General features: G+C 39.9%; 1 protein-coding gene across 1 annotated transcript in view; it reads right to left on the reverse strand.

The window, feature by feature from the left end:
* Positions 1 to 1,389: 1,389 nt before the first annotated feature.
* The window catches only part of HACD2 (3-hydroxyacyl-CoA dehydratase 2), a 101,982-nt gene continuing 81,572 nt past the window's right edge, over positions 1,390 to 21,799 (reverse strand). Inside the window, exons 5-7 of the mRNA XM_043995826.1 lie at positions 18,323 to 18,444; positions 14,734 to 14,912; positions 1,390 to 2,731 (exon numbers count right to left, since the gene is read on the reverse strand). Coding sequence (XP_043851761.1) covers positions 2,649 to 2,731; positions 14,734 to 14,912; positions 18,323 to 18,444 — 384 coding nt within the window. The 3' untranslated portion in view covers positions 1,390 to 2,648. The remainder of the gene's footprint in view (positions 2,732 to 14,733; positions 14,913 to 18,322; positions 18,445 to 21,799) is intronic.

Raw genomic sequence — 21,799 nt, forward strand, 5'->3', positions numbered from 1 at the left:
AGTTGTTCAGATGGTGGGGAAGGGGAGAGTATTTAATATAAAACTGTTTGAAAAAGGATTATGCTTTGTTTTTATTTTCCAAATCAAATTCGCCGAAGTGCCACAGTTGGGGCTGGCATACTTATCATGAATGATGACACAATTACAAGGCAGAGACTCTTAAACAGGATTACTCGGAACAAACTCCTTGCTTTCAGCATTTTGTTTTTTTTGTTTGTTTTTTGTTTTTTGTTTTTGCAGGGCAATGGGGGTTAAGTGACTTGCCCAGGGTCACACAGCTAGTAAGTGTTAAGTGTCTGAGGCTGGATTTGAACTCAGGTACTCCTGAATCCAGGGCCAGCGCTTTAACCACTGTGCCATCTAGCTGCCCCTGCTTTCAGCATTTTAAAAAAATGTCCATTCTTTCTCTTTCTGCAACTCCTCAAACTATTCCCCCCCCCACCCGAAATAAACCAAATGGTTTTTTCTCCCCTCTCAATATCAAAGTAGGCGTGGCCCATGTTGTTTCCATTTTGTAAGGGTATCAGATTTTGGTGGAAGGAAAAAAAGAGAAAAAAATAATTTGGGGTCAAAAAACATTTAATATAATCTAAGATTACCTGACGTAGTGAGAAATTAATTTCCATGCCAACTTCAAGCAGAACCAATTCTGTCCCCTGACACACCCAACGAAAATCTCACTAAAGTTGAACCAAAATTAAAAAATTCAAACCTAAACTAACTTGTTAGGTTTTTTTTTTAAGAGATAACAATGACTAGCATTTATACAGCACTTTAAAGTTTAAAAAGCGCTTTATATGTGTTAACTCATTTGATCCTCACAACAACCCTGGGAGGTAGGTGCAATTATTATCCCCATTTTACAGATGAGGAAACTGAGGCACAGAGAGGTTAAGTGACTTGCCCAGGGTCACACGGCTAGTAAGCATCTGAGGCAGAAGTCAAACTCGGGTCTTACCAACTCCAAGTCCTGCACTCTGTTCAACCCAGCTGCATTTTCTCCTACCTGGGCTCTGTATGCTATTAGCATATTTCCTGTTTATTTTCCTTCTTTGCTTGCAAAAGCTTACGAATTGAACATTAAAAAAAAAAAAAGGTTAAGCTTGGTTTTCTTTTGTTTGTTTTTTTGTTTTTGTTTTGCGGGACAATGGGAGTTAAGTGACTTGCCCAGGGTCACACAGCTAGTAAGTGTCAAGTGTCTGAGGGCAGATTTGAACTCAGGTACTCCTGAATCCAGGGCCAGCACTTTAACCACTGCACCAGTTAGCTGCCCCAAGCTTGGTTTTCTAACACCCATCTGATCTTAGTAAGTATATTTAAAGTGATAATTACTCTACAATCCAGACATTTTGTTTAATTACCATTAACATTCAACCAAAACCAACTGGGTAAAGGCTCCAGAGACCAAACTTTATTTAGATTCTGATGAGTACCTAAGATTAACTTTTCAATTTTAATCCAACTTCTTTTTGAAAGGTTTGACAGTGTCACTAAATTAGCAGGTGAGTAATTAAACAGAATGAAGTTTGCAAGTGAAACAAAGAAGCTCAACAATGCTTGGGTTCATTACTTCCCAACTTTAATTTTTTTTTACTGCTTCTGTACTCATAACATAATCGTTGTTGAAAGAAGAATCATCCCCAAGGAAAAGCATGGATAGAGAAAAGCCGGATAATCAAAAACTCATAGATGTTAGAAAAGCTATCCCAGATCGTTTTTTCTGGAACCATACTTCTACGGAGACCCCCCTGCTCCTGACCTTTTCTTTCTCTCTCTGTAACGTCTTTTCCACCCCTAGCTAGCTAAAAGACTGAACTGGGTTAATGTTGGGAAAGGCTCATACTATGGGGTTTCTTAGTAGTTCTATTGTGCAACTTAATTGTTAACTGCCTTAAGAGTTTGTTCCTGCCTGAGAACTAGCACTTGATTGAAATATTGATGGAGGCTGGGCCTCTAAGGACCTAGAGAAATTTAAGCAACTGTCCCTCCCTGGGAGACAGCAGTGACTGCTTAAATGGAGGTCCCCCCTCAAAGAGGCCATTACAGTGGGTGATAGAACTGGAAGCTGGACTAGTATCTGAATTTGCTGTCTTCACATTACCCCTTTGTTCCACACGTTTGTTTACTGCAATTCACTTACTGGATGTTGGGGTGACGTTACTATGGTCCCAGCCAGAACCTCAGAGCATTCCCAAGAATAAAGTTTGTCATTCCAGCAATACATACAGTTTCCAGCATGCAGTCAAGCACTTTGAAAAGGCAAGGTTAAATACACTGCAGAAACGAAACAGAATTAGAATTCAAGCTGGGCATTCAGTTGGTACAACTTTTATCACTTGGACTATAACTCTCAAGCATGGAGTAGGAAGGATATTTAGCAGATACATGAAGGGAAGGGAAGCTACATAGCAAGTCATTCCCTCCCCCTCCTTACATTTTTGAAATTTCTGGTTGAAAAAGCATGCCGACAAGATTATTCCAGTGTGTTCGTGTGATAACGCTTTGTAAATCCCAGGTCCGTTGGCCACTTTTTTTTTTTTAAGTATTTAAAAATAGTCCTTGCTTGGTCTTCTCTATGAAACATGTTGGGAACTCAAAAAGTCTGCAGCATTTTTGATCTGTAGAGAGTTTTGGGGGAAGAGCAGGAATCATTCATATTTCTTGTGTTCTTCAGGATGAGAAAGGACCTTTCTTCTCTGGTGTATCATGTGCAAGTACAGCTGAGGAAAAACTGCAAAGCAAACACAATGAGGTTAATAGCTCACATTAAAGGTGACTTTGAGAAGCCCCCAGCCACAAGAACATCCCTTAATGAGGAGAAGCAAGCTCTTGCTCCTCAGGGAGCACTTGTGGGGTGGGGAGGATGACAGGTTAGGTGGACTGAGGAACAAAGAACACTCCAGACGACAGGAGGAACCAAACATTTCCCCAGTACAGTTATGTTTATTGAAAAGAAGCGGTAAACAATGTGCTCTTTATGTTTTAGCCAAAAGGCTGGGGGCACAGCTGAGCAGATGGCAGTCATTACTAAGACAAGTAATAACAACAGGGTCACCCCACAGCTGGCTGGTCCTTTCAGATTTTTTTCAAAGTGCTCTCCTTTCTAGTCTTGTATTTGATCCTTATGAAAACCTCGCGAGGTATGCTGGGTTGGCTTTTAGAAGTGAGGAGGTTGAGCCATTCACAGAGCTGGGCCTGGACCTCAAACAGCAGGGTGAGGGAGCGACCTCAAGGTCTGACCTGCCTGACATTGTAAGCGGAGTTATTTTAAAACATCAAGGATTTGTAATCTTGTCCATATGGCTACACCTGCTGGTGAAGGCAAACCCTCTCTAATGCAGACCGTCCTCAAGTAGTGCTGAGGACAGATAACCCACGAAGCTTAGCAAGACTGGTCCTCGGACAGCCGGCATGCAGTTGATCCCCTGGATCTCACTGAAATGGAATTACTGACATGGAAAGAAAGGGTTCTATGAAAGAAGTAGGGCTATGAAGAGGACTAGCCAGTTTATCCATTCTAATAGGTAAAGAACAACAGGATGGCTTGAGGAGACAAAGAGTCAAAATTAAGAGGTGCTTTGAAGGGGAAAAGGAATAAATCTCTATTCCTTCAGAACACAGTTCACTAAGGTCATCTATAGGCTCACTGGCAGTGTTCATCTGGGTTATATCAGCTAGCTGACTCAGAGGACAGTGGTTTCTTCATCAGGTGTTTATTTTTATTTTTTCATTTTTTGGTGAGGCAATTGGGGTTAAGTGACTTGCCTAGGGTCACACGGCTAGTAAGTGTTAAGTGAATGAGGCCGGATTTGAACTCAGGTCCTCCTGAATCCAGGGCCAGTGCTCTATTGAGGGTGTAATTCTTTAAAGAGGAATTCCTAAGACACTTGACATTTACTAGCTGTGTGACCCCGGGCAAGTCACTTAACCCTCATTGCCCTGCAAAAAAAAAAAAAAAAAAAAGGAAAGAAACCCCCCAGATAGCCATCATCCCACTTGCTAGAATCAGTTCACAGAATGTCAGATATCAAGGACTTCCAGCTTCGCCAATGTCATAAAGGATAAAAGGGGTGAAGGAGTGCTAACAATGTCTAAGGTTAGGGCCAGCTAATGAGGAAGAGATCCTGCTTCTCCCTTGACCCCGAAGGCAGTTCAGTGGCTGATGAAGGAAGAGAATGGTTATGGAACAGACTGCTTTAGCTATGCCACAGGCTGAGAATGGGGATGGAGCAGCTTTTTTTGGTTCCCCTCTTCCCAGACATTTCCATGACAGCTCAGCATGCTGAATTACTTAGATGTCCAGAGCAGGAGCTGCCAGGACCCTAAAATAATCATGGGTCATTTTTTGTAGCCAGGATAGAGAAGAACAACTATGGGGAAGTCCTAGGAGATTTCCTGAGTGGATCATAGAAAGAGCCTGCTTTGGGGGCGGCTAGGTGGCGCAGTGGATAAAGCACCGGCCCTGAATTCAGGAGTACCTGAGTTCAAATCTGGCCTCAGACACCTAACACTTACTAGCTGTGTGACCCTGGGCAAGTCACAACCCCAATTTCCTCACCAAAAAAAAAAAAAAAGAAAGAGCCTGCTTTGTACCTCCACATTTCAAGAAGAGATCCCTGCTGTCTGCTGGGAAACAGCCGATCATCTATTAAAACCTTCTTCCTGGCAGCGTCTACCTTCACCTCTGACCCACTAGTGCTCGAAAATGAGGGGGTTTCAATTGGACTTACTCATAGCTGTAAGACTGGGGTGATGACTCAGAAGAGGCTGCTGAAATCCCCTACAATTTGTGACAGAGGTGGGGGAAAACAGAGAGGGAAGCTTCTTGAAACAAAATGTCTCAACACTGATAGTGGGGACAACCTGTGGTACCCTCACTCTCTGATGACCTTAGTCTGTATTCATAGTGAGTTTAGGATTGCATCCTGGGCCTGTGTGTGGCAATAATACTCAATCACCTTGGGTAAAAGGCAGAAAATACTCCATTTTCCATCTGTAGCTCTGCTTGGTTTGAACTCTACAGAACAGCATGAGCCTCTGCAAGGACTCCCTGCTGTCACCCTTCTCTCTCCCATTAGATTGTAAGCTCCTTGAGGGCAAAGACTGCCTTTCTTTTTCTTATTTGTAGCCCAGTGCTTAGCACAGTGTCTGGCATATAGAAGGGGCTCAGAAAATGTTAATCAATTAAACTACTGAATCTTTTCCAAAAGTGTAAAGAAGAAAGCAAGCCATAAAAATATCACTAGTGTAATACAAACTGGAAATTAGGATGGTCATAGAAAAATCTGAAGAACACTCCCATTCTGGTCAAGATGGGTCAATTGTACTAGTAAATGCACAGGACGGCCTAGGCTACATTGAGAAACTAAATGAACATTTAGATACATCAACAGGATGACAGAGTATTGTGCCAAGTGGGTAGTCCAAATGTCCCTCTCATTACAAATGATCAGTCTTGTCGATGTAACTCCTACCTACAAGCAGGACTGCTCTTCAGCTCTGGGGACTTTAGATAGGAGTCACAAGTAACTACTGGAAGCCATAAAAAAAGGCAAGATGATAGAATATTTAAGAAATCAAACCTCGGTGGGGAGGGGTATAAGGTAATGCTTTCTCTAAGGGAAAATAAAATCCTATTAATTCATTAAAACTCTCTGTGGAGGTTAACTCCCCCCCCCCAATCCAAGCATGTAGATAAGGAGAAACTAATGGACATCATTTATTTAAACTTCCACAATAATCATTCCATACCCAAGACAAAAATTTTAGATCCCGAATTTAAAAATTCAGGCTGGATCAAGGACAGGAAACGAGTGTTTTCGAGATAGGAAACAAAGGGAGAAAGGTACTCTGTTTCAGGTGGAGAAGCTTCAACAGTAGAATCTCCCAGGGACTGGTACTGAGACCAGCTTTATTTCACTGTTTTCTAACTAAAGAGGGATTACAAAGTCAAATCTCCAAGTTGGTAGATGACACTAAGCTCTTTTGGGTAATGAAATGTCAAGTCGATGAGGATAAATTACCGGAAGACGTTCTGAAGCTGTGTGAGTGGGCAGAAACGTGGTAAATGAGCTTCAAGAAGGCAGGTGTGAGGTAATACATTTAGGGAAAGATGAAGGGATCTCTCTATTAAGGAAGAAGATGCATTCCAAGGTCATGCTTCTTTGTCAGAAACTCCATTTCCAGAAGCAGAAATAACAGAGAAAGCAAGGAGTGCATTCTAGGATGGTAGAAAAAGAGGATTCCAAGGTAAAAGTGATTAAAAATTACTAAAATAATGTTGAGGGGCAGCTAGATGGCACAGTGGATAGAGCACCAGCCCTGGATTCAGGAGCACCTGAGTTCAAATCCGACCTCAGACACTTAACACTAACTAGCTGTGTGACCTTGGGCAAGTCACTTAACCCCAACTGCCTCACCAAAAATAAATAAATAAATAAATAATTAAAAAATTTTGTTGAGTGTGGTAAAAAAGTATAATATACATCTGGTAGTCTTGGGGTCAGAAGATGGGGATAGTGAAGATGGGGATAGTGGTCCATTAGGGAAAGGAGTAAAGAAAAGGTCGGTCAGGAAGGCTGGGCTCCAGTTCTTCAAAGAAGCTTATGTAACAAGCTTCTAGGATAACCTTCTAGTTGATGCATTTGGGTTAGCCCCAATGGATTTTCCTCAGAGCAGCAGGACCAGAGACACCCTCCTCATGTCACAAGTCACCTTAAAAGGACTAATGGGAGGGGAGGGGGGGCCCACAGTGGATAAAGCAGCAACCCTGCATTCAGGAGGACCTGAGTTCAAATCTGGCCTCAGACACTTGACACTTACTGGCTGTGTGACCCTGGGTAAGTCACTTAACCCTCACTGCCCCGTGAGGGGAGAGGGAGGGACCTAAATCAGGTTTAGGGCAGGTGATTACAAGTAGGCCTCATTATTATATCAGGGTCTCCCCTGACCAAAACATGATCTCAGTTGTTTGATGATTCCTGAAGTTACTTTTAGTAGGGAACAAAACATTTTCTTCCAAAATCAGCTATAAATTTGGAGAAAAAAGATCTGAAAATGCAAGGCAACATGTTGACCCACTTGTTCCAGTTAAGTATAATCAACCAACCGAGTACAAATGACTGATAACAGTAGATCCTTGTCTGTTTTGATTGAGGCGGGGCGGGGTTGGCAGGTAAAGAGCAGGAACATGGTGAAGAAGGCTGATGGAGGGAAAGGTGAAGGCTGGGAGCAAACTTCTATGATTTCACAACTTTGTTAAGGTTTGGCCTTTTTTACTTTTAACTCTTTGTCTAACTCTCTTTCTGGTGTGTAGTGTTCCACAAGTCAGTCCTTACAGGAACACTGTCACTGAATTATCTGACATGTCAACAATGATACACGTAATTTAGGATGAGTTCCTCCCCTCCCCCTCAACACGGATGACTTAACAGGGGGCTTTGTTCCCAGAGACTTTCAGGTATGACTGTATTCACAAGTTAGCATTACAGAAAAATGGACTCTAATCTTTTAGTTACCATCCTGGAAAAGGATCAAAGAGCTCATAGGTTCATAGATTTAGAATTGGAAGGAAGCTCAGAGCCCAGTGGGTCCAACTCCCTTTTTTGACAGCTAAGAAAAATGAGGATGAAAGAGACTAAATGACTTGCCCAGGATCACACAGCTGGTTGTTGTTATTTGTCCTGTTTTCAAAGAGGACCAATGACATCATGGGATAATGTCATGAATGGGATTTAAGCAAGGCAGTCGTGCAGAGTTGTCAACCTGACTCCTCTAGGGTCACTGAAGTCCAGTGGCAAGACAAAAGTCAGGATGACTGTGATGGCCAGTATGCAGGGGATGACCGTGGCATCCCTGATGGCTGACCAAGCTTTAAGTGCTCCACTGCACCCCCTCATGGCCACTGGAACAAACTGTTTTCATCTACTCATGGGGGGTGGGGGGGAGAATCACATACTATAGCTTCTTAGAGCCACAGTTGAGTTGAACTGTGGTTCAACTAATCAGGTGAACACCAAAGGCAGGTGAGCAGCCCTCACACCAGAGATACTCCTGAACACCCCACACACCCCAGCATGACACAGCTACTAAATGCTTGAAGGAGCCTTTAAACTCAGAGCTTTCTGACTTCAAGCCCAGAATCCTGTCCACTGTGTCACCCACTGCATCATAAAGCTACTACAAACTATTCTCTTGAAGACATCATAACTCTCTTTCAACATGCTTCGTGACCCTGTATGGAGTTTTCTTGGCAAAGATACTGGAGTAGTTTGCCATTTCCATCTCCAGTGGCAAACAGAGGTTAAGTGACTTGCCCAGGGTCACACAGCTGATGAGTGCCTGAGGTTGGATTTGGACTCAGTTCTTTCAGAGTCCAGGCTCTATCCACTGAGCTGCCCGGCTGCCTCCTATGGTATTATGACCAAAAGGCAAAGCATGACAAAGTCTCCTATAAGATCCTTGTGGATAAAATGGTGAAATGTGGGGATTCTTACTTTAGGTAGAATGATTATATCAAAGACTATTAATAGTTCAGAGTTAACCTGGAGGAAAGTCTCCATCAGTAGGGAAATGTCTTTAGTATCATCCTGTTTAAAATTTTTTATTAATGGTTTGTACAAAGATATTGAAGAAACGCTTATCAAATGTGCAGATGATCTCAATCTGGGAGTATCAATTAAGATCAAGTAAGAGAAAACTTCTTGACAAACAAAAGAGTGCTGAGCTTAGATGAACAAGAGGAGTAGGTTAGTGTGAGTTCAGAACCCATGAGAAATAACTGAAGAGAAAAGGAGAATGATTATAGAATTGGGGTGGGGGGGTGGGGTTGGCAGCAGAGGAGAGACTAGGTCTCCCCAACCTGCCCAGTCTGGAAGTGCAGTGACCACTTCTAGGACTGATCTCCAAAATCCCAATACTAATAAGCATGAAAACTTTAAGCTGCTCCATTTTTCCAGCCTGGCCCAGATTGCCTCTCCTTAGGTCTTTCTCAGGTCTCTGGGGCTCACCATACCAATGCCAATTTCGTACAGATACTCAATTGGCTTTAGCCCTACTACAACTTGGAATTCCTGAGCTCATGTGTTTCATTAGTGTCAGCCTCCCCAAAAGCTAAAGAGGGGCTACATTATCATGCCCACCAGTGATAGCTTTCTCCAAACATCTAAGTGCTATCACTTGAAGAAAAAATAGACCTTCCTATTACTTCAGAGAACACAATTAGGACCAAGGTGTGGAAATGAAAGGGAGGCAGACTTTTTTTTTTTTAATTATTCTTCAATTTGAACTCAAGAGTTCATCTGTTCTCTCTCTGGAGGTGAACAGCATTTTCCATCATGGGTCATTTGGAACTGTCTTAGATCACTGCATTGGTCATAGTAGCTAAGACTTCCACACTTGATCATCTTACAATATTGCTTACTATTTCCAATGATCTCCTGGTTCTGCTCACTTCACTATGCATCATTTCTTTTTTTTGTTTGTTTGTTTTGTTTTGTTTTGTTTTGCAGGGCAATGGGGGTTAAGTGACTTGCCGAGGGTCACACAGCTAGTAAGTGTCAAGTGTCTGAGGCCGGATTTGAACTCAGGTACTCCTGACTCCAGGGCCGGTGCTTTATCCACTGTGCCACCTAGCTGCCCCCCACTATGCATCATTTCAAATAAGTCTTCCAAGGTTTTTCTGAAACCATCCCTCTCCTCATTTCTTATAGTACAATAGTATCCCATCACAATCATATCCCACAAATTGTTCAGCCATTCCCCAGCTGATGGACATCCTCTCAATTTCCAATTCTTTGTCACGACAAAAAGAGTTGCTATTATTTTTGAACATATAGGTACTTTTCATTTTTCTTTGATCCCCTTTGCATACAGACCAAGTAGTGGTATTGCTGAATCAAAGATTATACGCAGTTTTATATTCTTTTGGGCTTATGGGAGACAGACTTTTATACCTTACATTGAGGACATCTCAATAAAGATGTCCAACAATGGAAAGGGCAGTTTGGTAAGGCTGTGGATGCCTGTCACTGAAGTAACTTAAGCACAGACTGTGTAATCATTTGTTAGGGATATCATAAGAAGAAATTCCTTTATTAGATAGGAAATTGGGCTGAATTACTTCTGAAGTTCCTCACAACCACAAAAACTGAAAATTATATGAAGGGACTGGTCTAATGCCCAAGTAATATTAATTACAGCTTTTCTTTTCAGAATGCTAGTTTTCCAAACTTTATAGCAAGATCAAGGAGAAATCTGTGTGTGAAATGAGAGGATTAGACTAGATTCCTTCTAAGGTCCTCTACTAGCTCTAAATCTATGATTCAAGGACACAATGAAAATGCATTTTGCCTTAATAAGAAATTAGTTTGGGATTAAAAAACACACACACACAACAAAAATCCATGTTGTCTGTTGGTGTAGATCAGATCAATTTTTTTTTCAAGTGTAAATTATAATTTTATCTACCCCAAGGAGTTCATTGACAAAAAGAATAAATCCATATACACCAAAAATACCTATAGCAACACTTTTTTGTGCTAGAAGGGAACTGAAAACAAAAGAAATGTCCATCAACTGGGGAATGGCTAAACAAGCTATGGGACAGGAATATAATAGAATATTAATATGTTGTAAGAAGTGATGAAGGTGATGAAGAGCATCATCCAGCATGGGAAAACTTATATGAACTGATGCAAAACTAAATCAGCAGAAGCTCAAAAACAAAATAAACAATGACTATAACAATGGAAATATGAAGAACAAGACCAAAACAATCAAAACCGAATGTTGTGACAGTATAATGACCAAGCTGAAGAGCTAGGAGAAAGCAAATCCCCTACTTTTTTTCAGAAGTGGGGGACCATGGCTGTGGAAGACTGCATATACTGTCACATTTTGGGGGATAAGTTGGTTAGATTTCTTATAAAGTTTCAGGTGCTAAATGAAGGATTACATGTTGCCTGAGTTTAAATTGGATTTATGGTATTGCCTACTTTAAAGACCAGGAATCAAAAGATTTAAACCAAATCTTCTTAAACTGTGGGCTGTGACCCCCATATGGGGTCAGTTAACTGAATGTGGGGGGGTTTGCAAAAAATTTGACAACAGTAAAAGGTTTTACATATACACACGTATGTATGTATGTATGTATGTATATCTATTTTATACCTATATTTCCAGGGTTATATAAAAAAAAATTTCTTGGACAAAAAGGGGTCACAAGTGGAAAAAGTTTAAGAAGCCCTGGGTTAGACAAACAGTTGCACACAGACATAAATAGGAAAAGATACCATAGCTGCATGCTTTGTGGTGTGGCAAATATTTTTTGGATAAGAGCAAACTGATTATAGACAATTCTCAAGTTAAGAGGGAATATGAGGGCAGCTAGGTGGCGCAGTGGATAAAGCTCCAGCCCTGGATTCAGGAGGACCTGAGTTCAAATCCAGCCTCAGACACTTGACACTTACTAGCTGTATGATCCTGGGCAAGTCACTTAACCCTCATTGCCCCACAGAAAAACAAAACAAAACAAAACAAAGAAAGAAAGAATATGTTCCAAAAATTAACTTATAATTTGGCTGGCATTTCCCCAGAACTCTATAACACGGCTAGCTTCTAGATCAGCCCACAAAAGCCCATATAAGCATTATGTAGAGTACTATACTAATCATAATACTAATGTCATGTGCAACAATGCTTCTATGGGAAAATGTATTTGGAGTCCCAACTTGGAATTTCAGAAATAATTCTGGCCCTTCTGTGGCCCTGGGAGCTAGAATGAAGATGACTGGGATCCTGCCAGTTCAAAGTCCTTGTGAGTAGCTCCCAGAGATCCTAGGGGCCCAGGAATTTCAGGAGATTGCAGACGAGAAGATAGAGGGGAAAGTGGAGTCTGTAGTTGCCTTCTTGTATAAATTTTCAGTGAGGCTTTAGTTAAGGCTGGATTCTTGTCACTAGCTGGCCCTTCCCCCCCCACCCCCCCCGCCCACTTTTTTTTTTTCTAAAGGGCCTCTGGCCTTGACCTGTAGGCTTCCCTTTTTCACTTCCATCACTTGTAGTTCCTGAGGATGGTCTCTCTCCTCAGTGGTTTATTACAGAATACAATGCAGACTCACAACTTCTCCCCTACCCAAAAGCCCCAAAGTAGGAACAGAGCCCAATGGGATTTTGAAGGGTTTTTACTGCTAGCAACATTAGATGATGAAAAGAGAAGGGAACAAAAGGTTCCCTCCTGTGCTTCCCACCCTCATTTGCTACAGAAGCAATGCCATTTCAAAACCAGTCTCCCCGCTGACAGTCCTCCAATGAAGGCCAGAACCTGGTACAGTCTGAGTTTTTACTTTTTAAACTGCTGGTAATAATACATAATAAGAGGGAAGGGAGAGAAATAAAAGGCTCCCCGCTCACTTCCGGTGCTTCCCCTCCCCCCTCTGTGTACTTGAACTCTTCAATAGAAAAAGAAATTGTGCAGAGGTGATGATGATGGTTCTTTGGCTTTAGAAAGGGTTGAAATGGATTTTGTTCTGAGTCAAGTTTGTTAGAAAGTGAGCCATTCCCCAGTTGAAGGATGATCAAGGGACATGAAGTTTTCAGATGGGATAATTGACCATATGAAAAAAGTTCTCTGGCTCACTGTTGATTGGAGACAGATTTGGACAAATTTGGGTACTGCCTCATACCTATTGGATTGGATGATGGGACAGCAGAGGAGAATGATGGACATTGTGGGGGATGTGGGGAAAATGAGACATTGGTACATTCTTGATAAAGTTGCAAAAAGATCCAGTTGTTCTGTGGGGCAGTTTGGAGCTATGGCCTAGGGACTATGGAACCATGTATGCTCTTCAGTCTAGCAATACCACTACTAGGTTGGTACCCCAAAAGAAATTTTTTTAAAAAGTTGAATTTGAAATTGGGGTGATGTCCATCAATTGGAGAATGGCTGAACAAATTGGGGGATGAGATTAGGATGGAACACTATTGTGTTGTAAGAAATGATGAGCAGGATGCTATCAGAAGGACTTATGAAAAATGCCATCTACAGAGAAAGAACTTATGATATCTGAATACAGATTGAAGTATCTTTTTTTGTTAGTTCCTTTTTCTACAGTTTTTTTGTCTGTTTCCTTTCACAACTGGACTAATGTAGAGATGTTTTGCATGACTATACAAGTATAACTTATATTGAATTGCTTGAGTTCTTAGGGAGGGGCAGAGAGGAAGGAAGAGAATTTGGAACACAAAGTTTTAAAAGATGGATGTGAAAATTTGTTTTTACATGTAATTTGAGGAAAATTCTAAATAAATAAATTTATTACAAAATGGATTCAAAATGGTACTCTGTACCAGGCACTGTATGAAGGACTTCACAAATATTTTTTCATTTGATCCGCACAACAACACTGGGAGACAGGTGCTGTTAGGATGCCTATTTGAGGAAACTAAGGCAAACAGTGGTGAAGTGACTTGCCCAGGACTAGTAAGTATCTTGAGATCATGGATGAAATCAGGTCTTCCTGACTCCAAGCCCAGGACTCTACTGTCCCGTCTAACTCTGGAAGCAAGAAGATGGGGAGGGGCAGTTGGGAGGAAGGGAGCTTCTGGTGACTATAGTTCCCAGGTAGCTCTTTGAGCATAAAGTTCATCAGCATTTGGGGAGTGCTTTTCTGGGCTTTAGACTTGAGTACCCCAGCTAAAAGAAGAACCAGAGCTACTTGTGCCTGACATATAGTAAAGCTTTATAAATGCTTTATCTATCTACCTTTATCTATCTAGATCCTGTGCCCTAGCAAACAGGACTCTTCTGAGAAGTATCAGTTTTTTATGAGGCTGAAAAGGAACACAATGGGGTATTTACTCATCAATGTATCTCTGCAACAATAGCTAGCTGCCCACAGTAATGCTAAGATTAATACTTTAAAACTTGAAGTATTAAAGTGATGACTAATTGGCTCTCCACATATTTAAAATGTGTGCTGTGCTCTTAAAAAATAGAAAAAACCCTTTAAAATCCTAATTTTGGAAAATTCCAGTTAACAAGTCTTTGTTGTTTCTTGTTTCCAAAAAGAAAAGAGAATGAGATATAGGGAGAAAAACAAATTAGGTTTCATTCTTTAAAAATTATCTCCTTAGGGGGCAGCTAGATGGCACAGTGGATAGAGCACCAGCCCTGGAGTCAGGAGTACCTGAGTTCAAATCCGGCCTTGGACACTTAATACTTACTAGCTGTGTGACCCTGGGCAAGTCACTTAACCCCAATTGCCTCACCAAAAAAAAAAAAAAAAAAAAAGGAAATTATCTCCTTATCTCCAAAGAAAATAATTGCTTCCAACTTTTTCCTTCCCAAGATTCAAAGCAAAATCGTGTCCAACAACAAATGGAAAGAGAGGCACAACTTTCAGAAGGCTGAGTCCATTTCCAAGGCCCTTCTGACTTTTCCCATCTCCCCCCTTAAGCATCTTTGCCTGGATCTTTCACACCTGTTATAATAATCATTGTTCAATGTTGTTCTGAGGACAGTGATACCAAGAAAGGTGAATTCAAATTTAAGCATGACAAAAGCTAATTCCCTTTAATGGAAAATATTGAGTTAAAATGGATAATGTTCCTTGTAGATATAGATCCTAGCTAGTATTTTATTTTATCTTACTGAAAAACACTCCAATTTCATTCTATCTAGTTACTGGATAGACAACAATATGTACAAAACCAAATAATTTATAGTTTACTTACGTGGAATATAAGAGATCATGATCAGAATGAGGAATGCATAGTAATCAAAGGAGAAATTGTATTTGTTAGGTAAGCTAATGGAATATAAGCTGGCTTGTCTGACGAAGGGCAAAGCAGCATATATGGTGAGCAACTCTCCCGACACTCCCATTGGGTACAGTACGATGAAAAGTGTGTACCTAAAATAAAAGGAACAAAAACTTATTGAAGAGGTGTAGAGCTCAAGTGTTTGTAAATTCACTCTCATCAGCATACGAGGGATATATACATGTAATATACCCTTATTAAGCCTAAGAGACAATACATAGATACCACTAGTAGATCTGTATGCCAAAGAGGTCATAAAAAAGGGAAAAGGACCCATGTGTACAAAAATATTTATACCTATTCTTTTTGTGGTGGAAAAGAATTGGAAATTGAGGGGATGCCCATCAATTGGGGAATGGCTAAACAAGCTGTGGTTTATGAATGTAATGGAATACTATCATGCTATAAGAAATGATGAGCAGGTAGATTTCAGAAAAACCTGGAAAGACTCAAGTGGAATGATGCTGAGGGAAATGAGCAGAACCAGGGTATTGTACACAGCAACAATGTGTGATGATCAGCTGTGACAAACTTGGCTCTTCTCAGCCATACAATGATCCAAGACAATTCCAAAGGACTCATGATGGAAAATATTCTCCACATTCAGAAAAATAACTTGGGGGGAGGGAAGGGGACCAGCAAAGTTGCACAGTGGATAAAGCACTGGCCCTGGATTCGGGAGGACCTAAGTTCAAATCCAAACTCAGACACTTGACACTTACTAGCTGTGTAACCATGGGCAAGTCACTTTACCCTCATTGCCCTGCAAAAAAAAAAAAAAAAAAAGAACTGTGGAATCTGAATATAGATTGAAGCAAACTATTTTCACTTTGTTGTTGTTTTTTCTTCCTTTCTTAAGGTTCTTCCCTTTTGTTCTGATTCTTCTTTCACAACATAACTAATGTGGAAATATGTTTTACATGACTGTGTGTGTGTGTGTGTGTGTATATATATATATATATATATATATATATATATAAAAATAATCTTTATCAGATTGGTTGCTGTCTTATGAAGGGGGGAGGAAAAGAGGGAGGGAAAAATTTGGAACTCAAAATCTTATAAAAATGAATGTTGAAAACTATCTTTACATGTAATTGGAAAAAATAAAATACTATTAAGATTGAAAAAAAAGAAACAATATGTAGAATTCAGAAAAGCAGAAGACGACTTACATGAACTGATGCAGAGTACCAATGAGAATCAGGAAAACAATGTACAGAATGACTTTGCTGTTGAGTTGTTTCAGTTACGTCGGACTCTTTGTGATCCCATTCGGGTTTCCTTGGCAAAGATACTGGAGTGGTTTGCCATTTCCTTCTCTAGTACATTTTACCAGTGAGGAAACTGAGGAAAACAGGGGGAAGTGACCTGCCCAAGGTTTCACTGCTCCTAAGTGTCTGAGACCAGATTCCAGGGCTGACACTCTATCTACTGTGCCACTTAGCTGCCCTTCAGAATGACTATAACAATATGAATGGGAAAAAAATGATGACAACAAAAACCCCTGAATGAAATTATAATACCAAGCTTGGTTCCCCCCAAAGAGAAAAAGAACTTCCCTCCCTTCTTTGCAGAGGTGGGGGACTATAGTTATGGAGGACTGATTCGATTGTCATACTTGATCAGTGTTATGGGTGTGCTTCACTGAGTTGCCATTTTTCTTTTTTCTTTTATTCTGGGCTATAAAGGATAAGGAAATAAGAAAGGAAAGATATACTTGGGAATGAGAATGATGTAAAAACAAAAGCTATCAGTAAATAAGTCTTTTTTCTTTAAAGTTCACTCCCATCTTTCAATTGTGTATTGATTCTTCAAAAAACATACCAAAAAACCCCCTCCAAGAACAATATTTCTAGATTTTTCTGTTTACTCACTATTTTCCTTTGCCTAAATTTTAAGAGCCAATTTTAAAAAAAGGACCAGCCTCCATGATTATATGTTATCTCAAATTAAAAATGAAAGATGAATTTCTTCTTAGTCCTAAAATTACTAAGACATTAGCAATAATAATGATCTCATCTTCTCCCCCTTTTGGCTTCCCAAGTCTCAGTTAAAGTACCACCTACAGAAGAAACCTTGTTCAGTACTCCTTCATTTTAGTGCCTAAACCCTGAGATTCCTTCCAGTTTATCCTGTCTTTATCTTGCTCTCACATGCATTTTGCATGTTGTCACCTCCACTGGATGGCGAAGGCCTCGAGAGCAGGGATTGTCTTCTGCCTTCCTTTGCATGCCCAGGAATTTCTCCACACAGTGGCACACAGAAGGCACTTAATAAATGCTTGATGATTTGGCTCCCCTGCTGGTAGTTCATATTTATAAAGCACTATATAGTTTAAGAAGTGCTTGCTTTCCTCACAATGACCTTGGGAGGGAGTGGTACAATATTCCCCTTCTCATTTTAAAGAGATGAGGAAAGAGGTTCAGAGGGGTCATGGGAGAGCACAGGGAGTCACAGCCTACATTTCTTGTTTAATCAACTAGGTAAGTGAAACACCTGTTCTGGGTCCTCGGTTTCCCTCTAATAATTAAAGCTTCAGATTTAACAAGCTTAAAAGAGATCTTTCAGATTTAGCTGAAAGTAGGTGTCCAAATGATTGACAGTTAGGCATGAATTTTGATAAATTTGAGAAACTGAAAATGTTGCCAGAAAATGCTAACTTTCCCCTGAAGATTAGCAGTCTGAAGTTGGTATGGGAAGAATTACACCTCATCATAAGAACTAAAGTGAATGTGAAAATCTTAGGAAAAAATTCACTTAATTTCTAAGTCTCTGGAACTGGCACTTCTTTTTTTGGCTAAGTGATTTATTTAATGTCATCTGGACTTAGGAAGTCCTGTTTGAGAATCTAAACTACCTTTAACTCTCAACAACATCATCAATCCTTTTTAATAGATTTTGTTGAAATCATTGATGAATCCTTAAGCTATATTCACGGGATACAAAGTACCATGCTAGACCTGAATATTTTCTTCTACTCACTCTTATTTTAGTTTGTACAGATGTTAATTTGAGCCGTTCTTCCCAGTGAAATTGAGAGGTACTAGAATAAGAGCAAACATTTACAGAGCTTAAAAGTTTACCAAGTGCTTTCTTTCTCACAACCCTGTGAAGTGGGTGGGCTAAGTGTGGTTCATATCATTTTACAGGTGAATTAATTAAGGCTTTGGGAGTTGAAGTGACTTGTCCATGGTCATACAGCAAGTACTGTCAGGAAAAGGATTTGAACATAGGTCTCCTGAATCTAATACCAGAGCTCTTGATTTCCTTATTCATGAAACAAAAGTTTCGAGCACCTACCCTGTGGGGAGTATTATAATAGATGCTTTTGAGAATCAATAACAAAAAGACATGGTTTCTGACCTGAGGGAGACGGCACAGATCAGATCCCTGTCCAATTCTGCTTGTTACTTCTCTCCTTAGGCGGCAGTACTTAGGAAATAATGAGGAAAGGAGGAATAGGGTGATCGTAATAGCTGGGACTCAACGTGCTTCTTACCTGGCCCATTTGATGATATAAGGCAGATGGTTTAGTAGACTAAATGTATAAAAGGAGTAACGAATAATCTCAGTGATTGTCCAGGCAATCACAAATAGAAGGACACTGTCTTCACTCTGTACCTGTTTAGAGGAGGAGGAAAAAAGCCACATTACAAATATAGCTCTTCCAATTTGGAACTAAGCCCAAAGGGGTATGGGACTGTGCATACCCTTTGACCCAGTAATACCACTACTAGGTCTGTATCCCAAAGAGATCATAGAAAAGGGAAAAAGACCCACATGTACAAAAATATTTATAGCAGCTCTTTGTGGTGGCAAAAAATTGGAAATCGAGGGAATGCCCATCAATTAGGGAATGGCTAAACAAGTTGTGGTATATGAATGTAAAGGAATACTATTGTGTTGTAAGAAATGATAAGCAGGCAGATTTCAGAAAAACCTGGAAAGATCTAAGTGTACTGAGGCTGAGTGAAGTGAGCAGAACTAGGAGAACACTATACACAATAACAGCAACATTATGTGATGATCAACTGTGATAGACTTGGCTCTTTCCAGCAGTGCAATGATCCAAGACAGTTCCAAAGAACTCATGACGGAAAATGTTCTCCACATCCAGAAAAAAGAACTGTGGATTTTGAATGCAGATTGAACCATACTATTTCTACTTTTTTGAGGTTTTTCCCTTGTATTCTGATTCTTCTTTCACAACATGACTAATGCAGAAATGTTTAATATGATTGTACATATATAACCTATATCAGATTGCTTCCTGTCTTGGGGAAGGGAGAGGGAGGGAGAGAGGGAGAAAAATTTGGAACTAAAAATCTTATGAAAACAAATGTCAAAAACTACCTTTACATGTATCTGGAAAAAAATAAAATACATTTATGATTTTAAAAAATATGTAGTTCTTCACAATGTTAAAGAGTTGTACTTGCACAACTTAAAAGGTATTATCAAAAAAAAAAAGGTTTTATCCACCATCAACTGAGTACCTATTACGTACAGAGTAATAGTAAGTTATATCAGTAAAGAAATAATGGTTCCTGCCCTCAAGAAGCTTAAAGGCTAATGAGACTGAACCAATGCAAATAAAAGGAGGAAACCCACAAGTAACAGCAATAAGAATACTATGTAACCAATAAGAGTTGTGCCAAGTACTAAGGAAAGTGATGGGCTAGATGGAATGACTGACATCAGGGGGGCCTAGAAAGAAAGCTCTTTCGAACACTGTGAGGCAAGCGAGGCTGGGCATGGCAGGTGAGAGAAATCACATACGCCACAGCTCAAAGACAAATACAGACAAGTTATGAGTGGGATGGAGTAAGTAGGTTTGCTGGCTGGTAGGAAGAACATGAATTCAGGGACAGTGGGAGTTGAGAGTAGTTAGGTAAGAGGGTGGGAGGGCAATTGGTAGAAGGCTTTTAAAACCATTATTAAGAGTATTCATTTGATTTGTATGACAACTGGGAATCACAGTAGAATATCACAGGAGAGAAAGGCAGTGTAATGATTAAAATGATGCCTAAATATGGTTCTGTAAGGAGATGCTTTAAGTGAGGGGAGAGGAAGTCCACCACCTAAGGCAAGTCCATTTATTGGCCTTTTCTCATGACCTGCCTGTACTCCAGGTTAAAACATGAGGATCTAGTTCTTGACTACAACGTCCAGACTTAACCACTTCAGTAATCCATTTGCTGAGTGCCAGTTTTCCCTTCCTTTGGACATATTCATGTGCTTAAGCACTTACCAAAGTGCCACTAAATACCATTGCAATTTATGCTGTTTAAACAACAAAGAGTAATGCTTATCTCCTTAGATGCCCAAGGGTCTTACACACACACACACACACACACACACACTAAATTACTATGATGCTTTATACCTTTTTTAAGTCATGGACCCTTTGGCAGTCTGGTGAAGCCTACTACCCCTTTCCAGAATGTTTCTTAATGTATAAGATGCATAGGATTTTTTTTGTTTGTTTTTTGGGGTTTTTTTGCAGGGCAGTGAGGGTTAAGTGACTTGCCTATGGTCACACAGCTAGTGTCTAGTGTCTGAGGCCGGCTTTGAACTCAGGTTCTCCTGAATCCAGGGCGGGTGCTTTATCCACTGCGCCACATGCATAGGATTGTAAAGGAAACTAAAGGTTAGTGAGAATAAAGATGTAAATTTTTCCCCCCATTCAAGTCCATGGGCTGACATCCATCCATGGATTGTCCTTGGGCCACAAGTTAAGAACCCCTGTGTTAAAGTCATATTTAGTTTTTAAAAGAAAATGAAAAGTAATGGACATTGCTTTTCCTTAACCTTAATAACCCTGAGTTCTCTCACATTCGAGTGTGAAGGGCAGGCCAAGACTATATGAAAAATAAAGATTTCTCTTAATATCCTGGGGGGTGAGGGGGGATAAAATAAAAAAAAGTGGACAGTCTCAGTCTTACTACTTATAAGATAAAAGTATATTAATGCTACTTTCTGACCTTTAGGTTTGTAATGTTAATATAATTCTTAGGATGCTTAGGCTCTTCCTCAGAAAGTCTACATACAGTTCTCCACCTACACAATGAAATAAGTAGTCATTTACATATCTATTAACTAAATTGTTCTGACAATGAGTCTTATTGTTCATAGTTACTATTCTCTAAAACTAAGAAGAATTTCATACTGTCAAAAGTAAAAGTTACTCTTCTCCTTCCTTTTGCTTTTATATTACAGAGGGTAGAAAGAGGATAACATATACCACACCAAAAACATCTTGTTTTGAGGCCGTCTCCCAAAAGTAAGTTGAACTCAAGCTTAAAACCTAACTAACACTAACAGTTTTGTTCCTTGAGAGTTTTTTGTGTTTTCTTCTATTTGTAGATTCATTAGGACCATATTAGAAGTATGGGAAGGGATAAAGCAAGATTTGAATTTTTTTTGAAATCTATATAGACATATTTTGGTACTTCAAAGGTTTAAGTCCTATCTGAAATACCAGAGATTGTCATGAAAACTTTTAAGTACTTCAGTCGATCTTGGGGAACTTTATCCCTCAGTTTCGCTTTCTGGGATTCCAAAACAGTTTTTGAAAGTTGTTTGACACTTTGAACTGACAATGAAACTAACAAAAAGTCTACAGGAACTTTGCAGTCAGTCATTAAAAACAAAATAAGTATGAACTCAGGCAAAGTGTGAAAACTTGCTTGCTTCTAAGCCCTTAATAAAATTTCAATCCTGGGTCCCTAGAGAAAGCTATACCTAAAAGGTCTATTGACTTTCACACAAATTATACTTTTGGATCAGATGGAAGTTCAACATGGTTATTCTCAAAAATGTGCTGATGAGAGAAAGATTATTCCATAAATAAAAGAGTCAAGATTCAAAATTATGTCAACAGGCCAAATATGTAATAGTAGGCCAAAACCAAATGAATGACATTTAATGAGGATAAATGTAAAATCCTGTAATTAGGTTAAAAGGAATTATAAAA

This window comes from Dromiciops gliroides, chromosome 3, assembly GCF_019393635.1.
Source record: "Dromiciops gliroides isolate mDroGli1 chromosome 3, mDroGli1.pri, whole genome shotgun sequence".
NCBI classification, from domain to species: domain Eukaryota; kingdom Metazoa; phylum Chordata; class Mammalia; order Microbiotheria; family Microbiotheriidae; genus Dromiciops; species Dromiciops gliroides.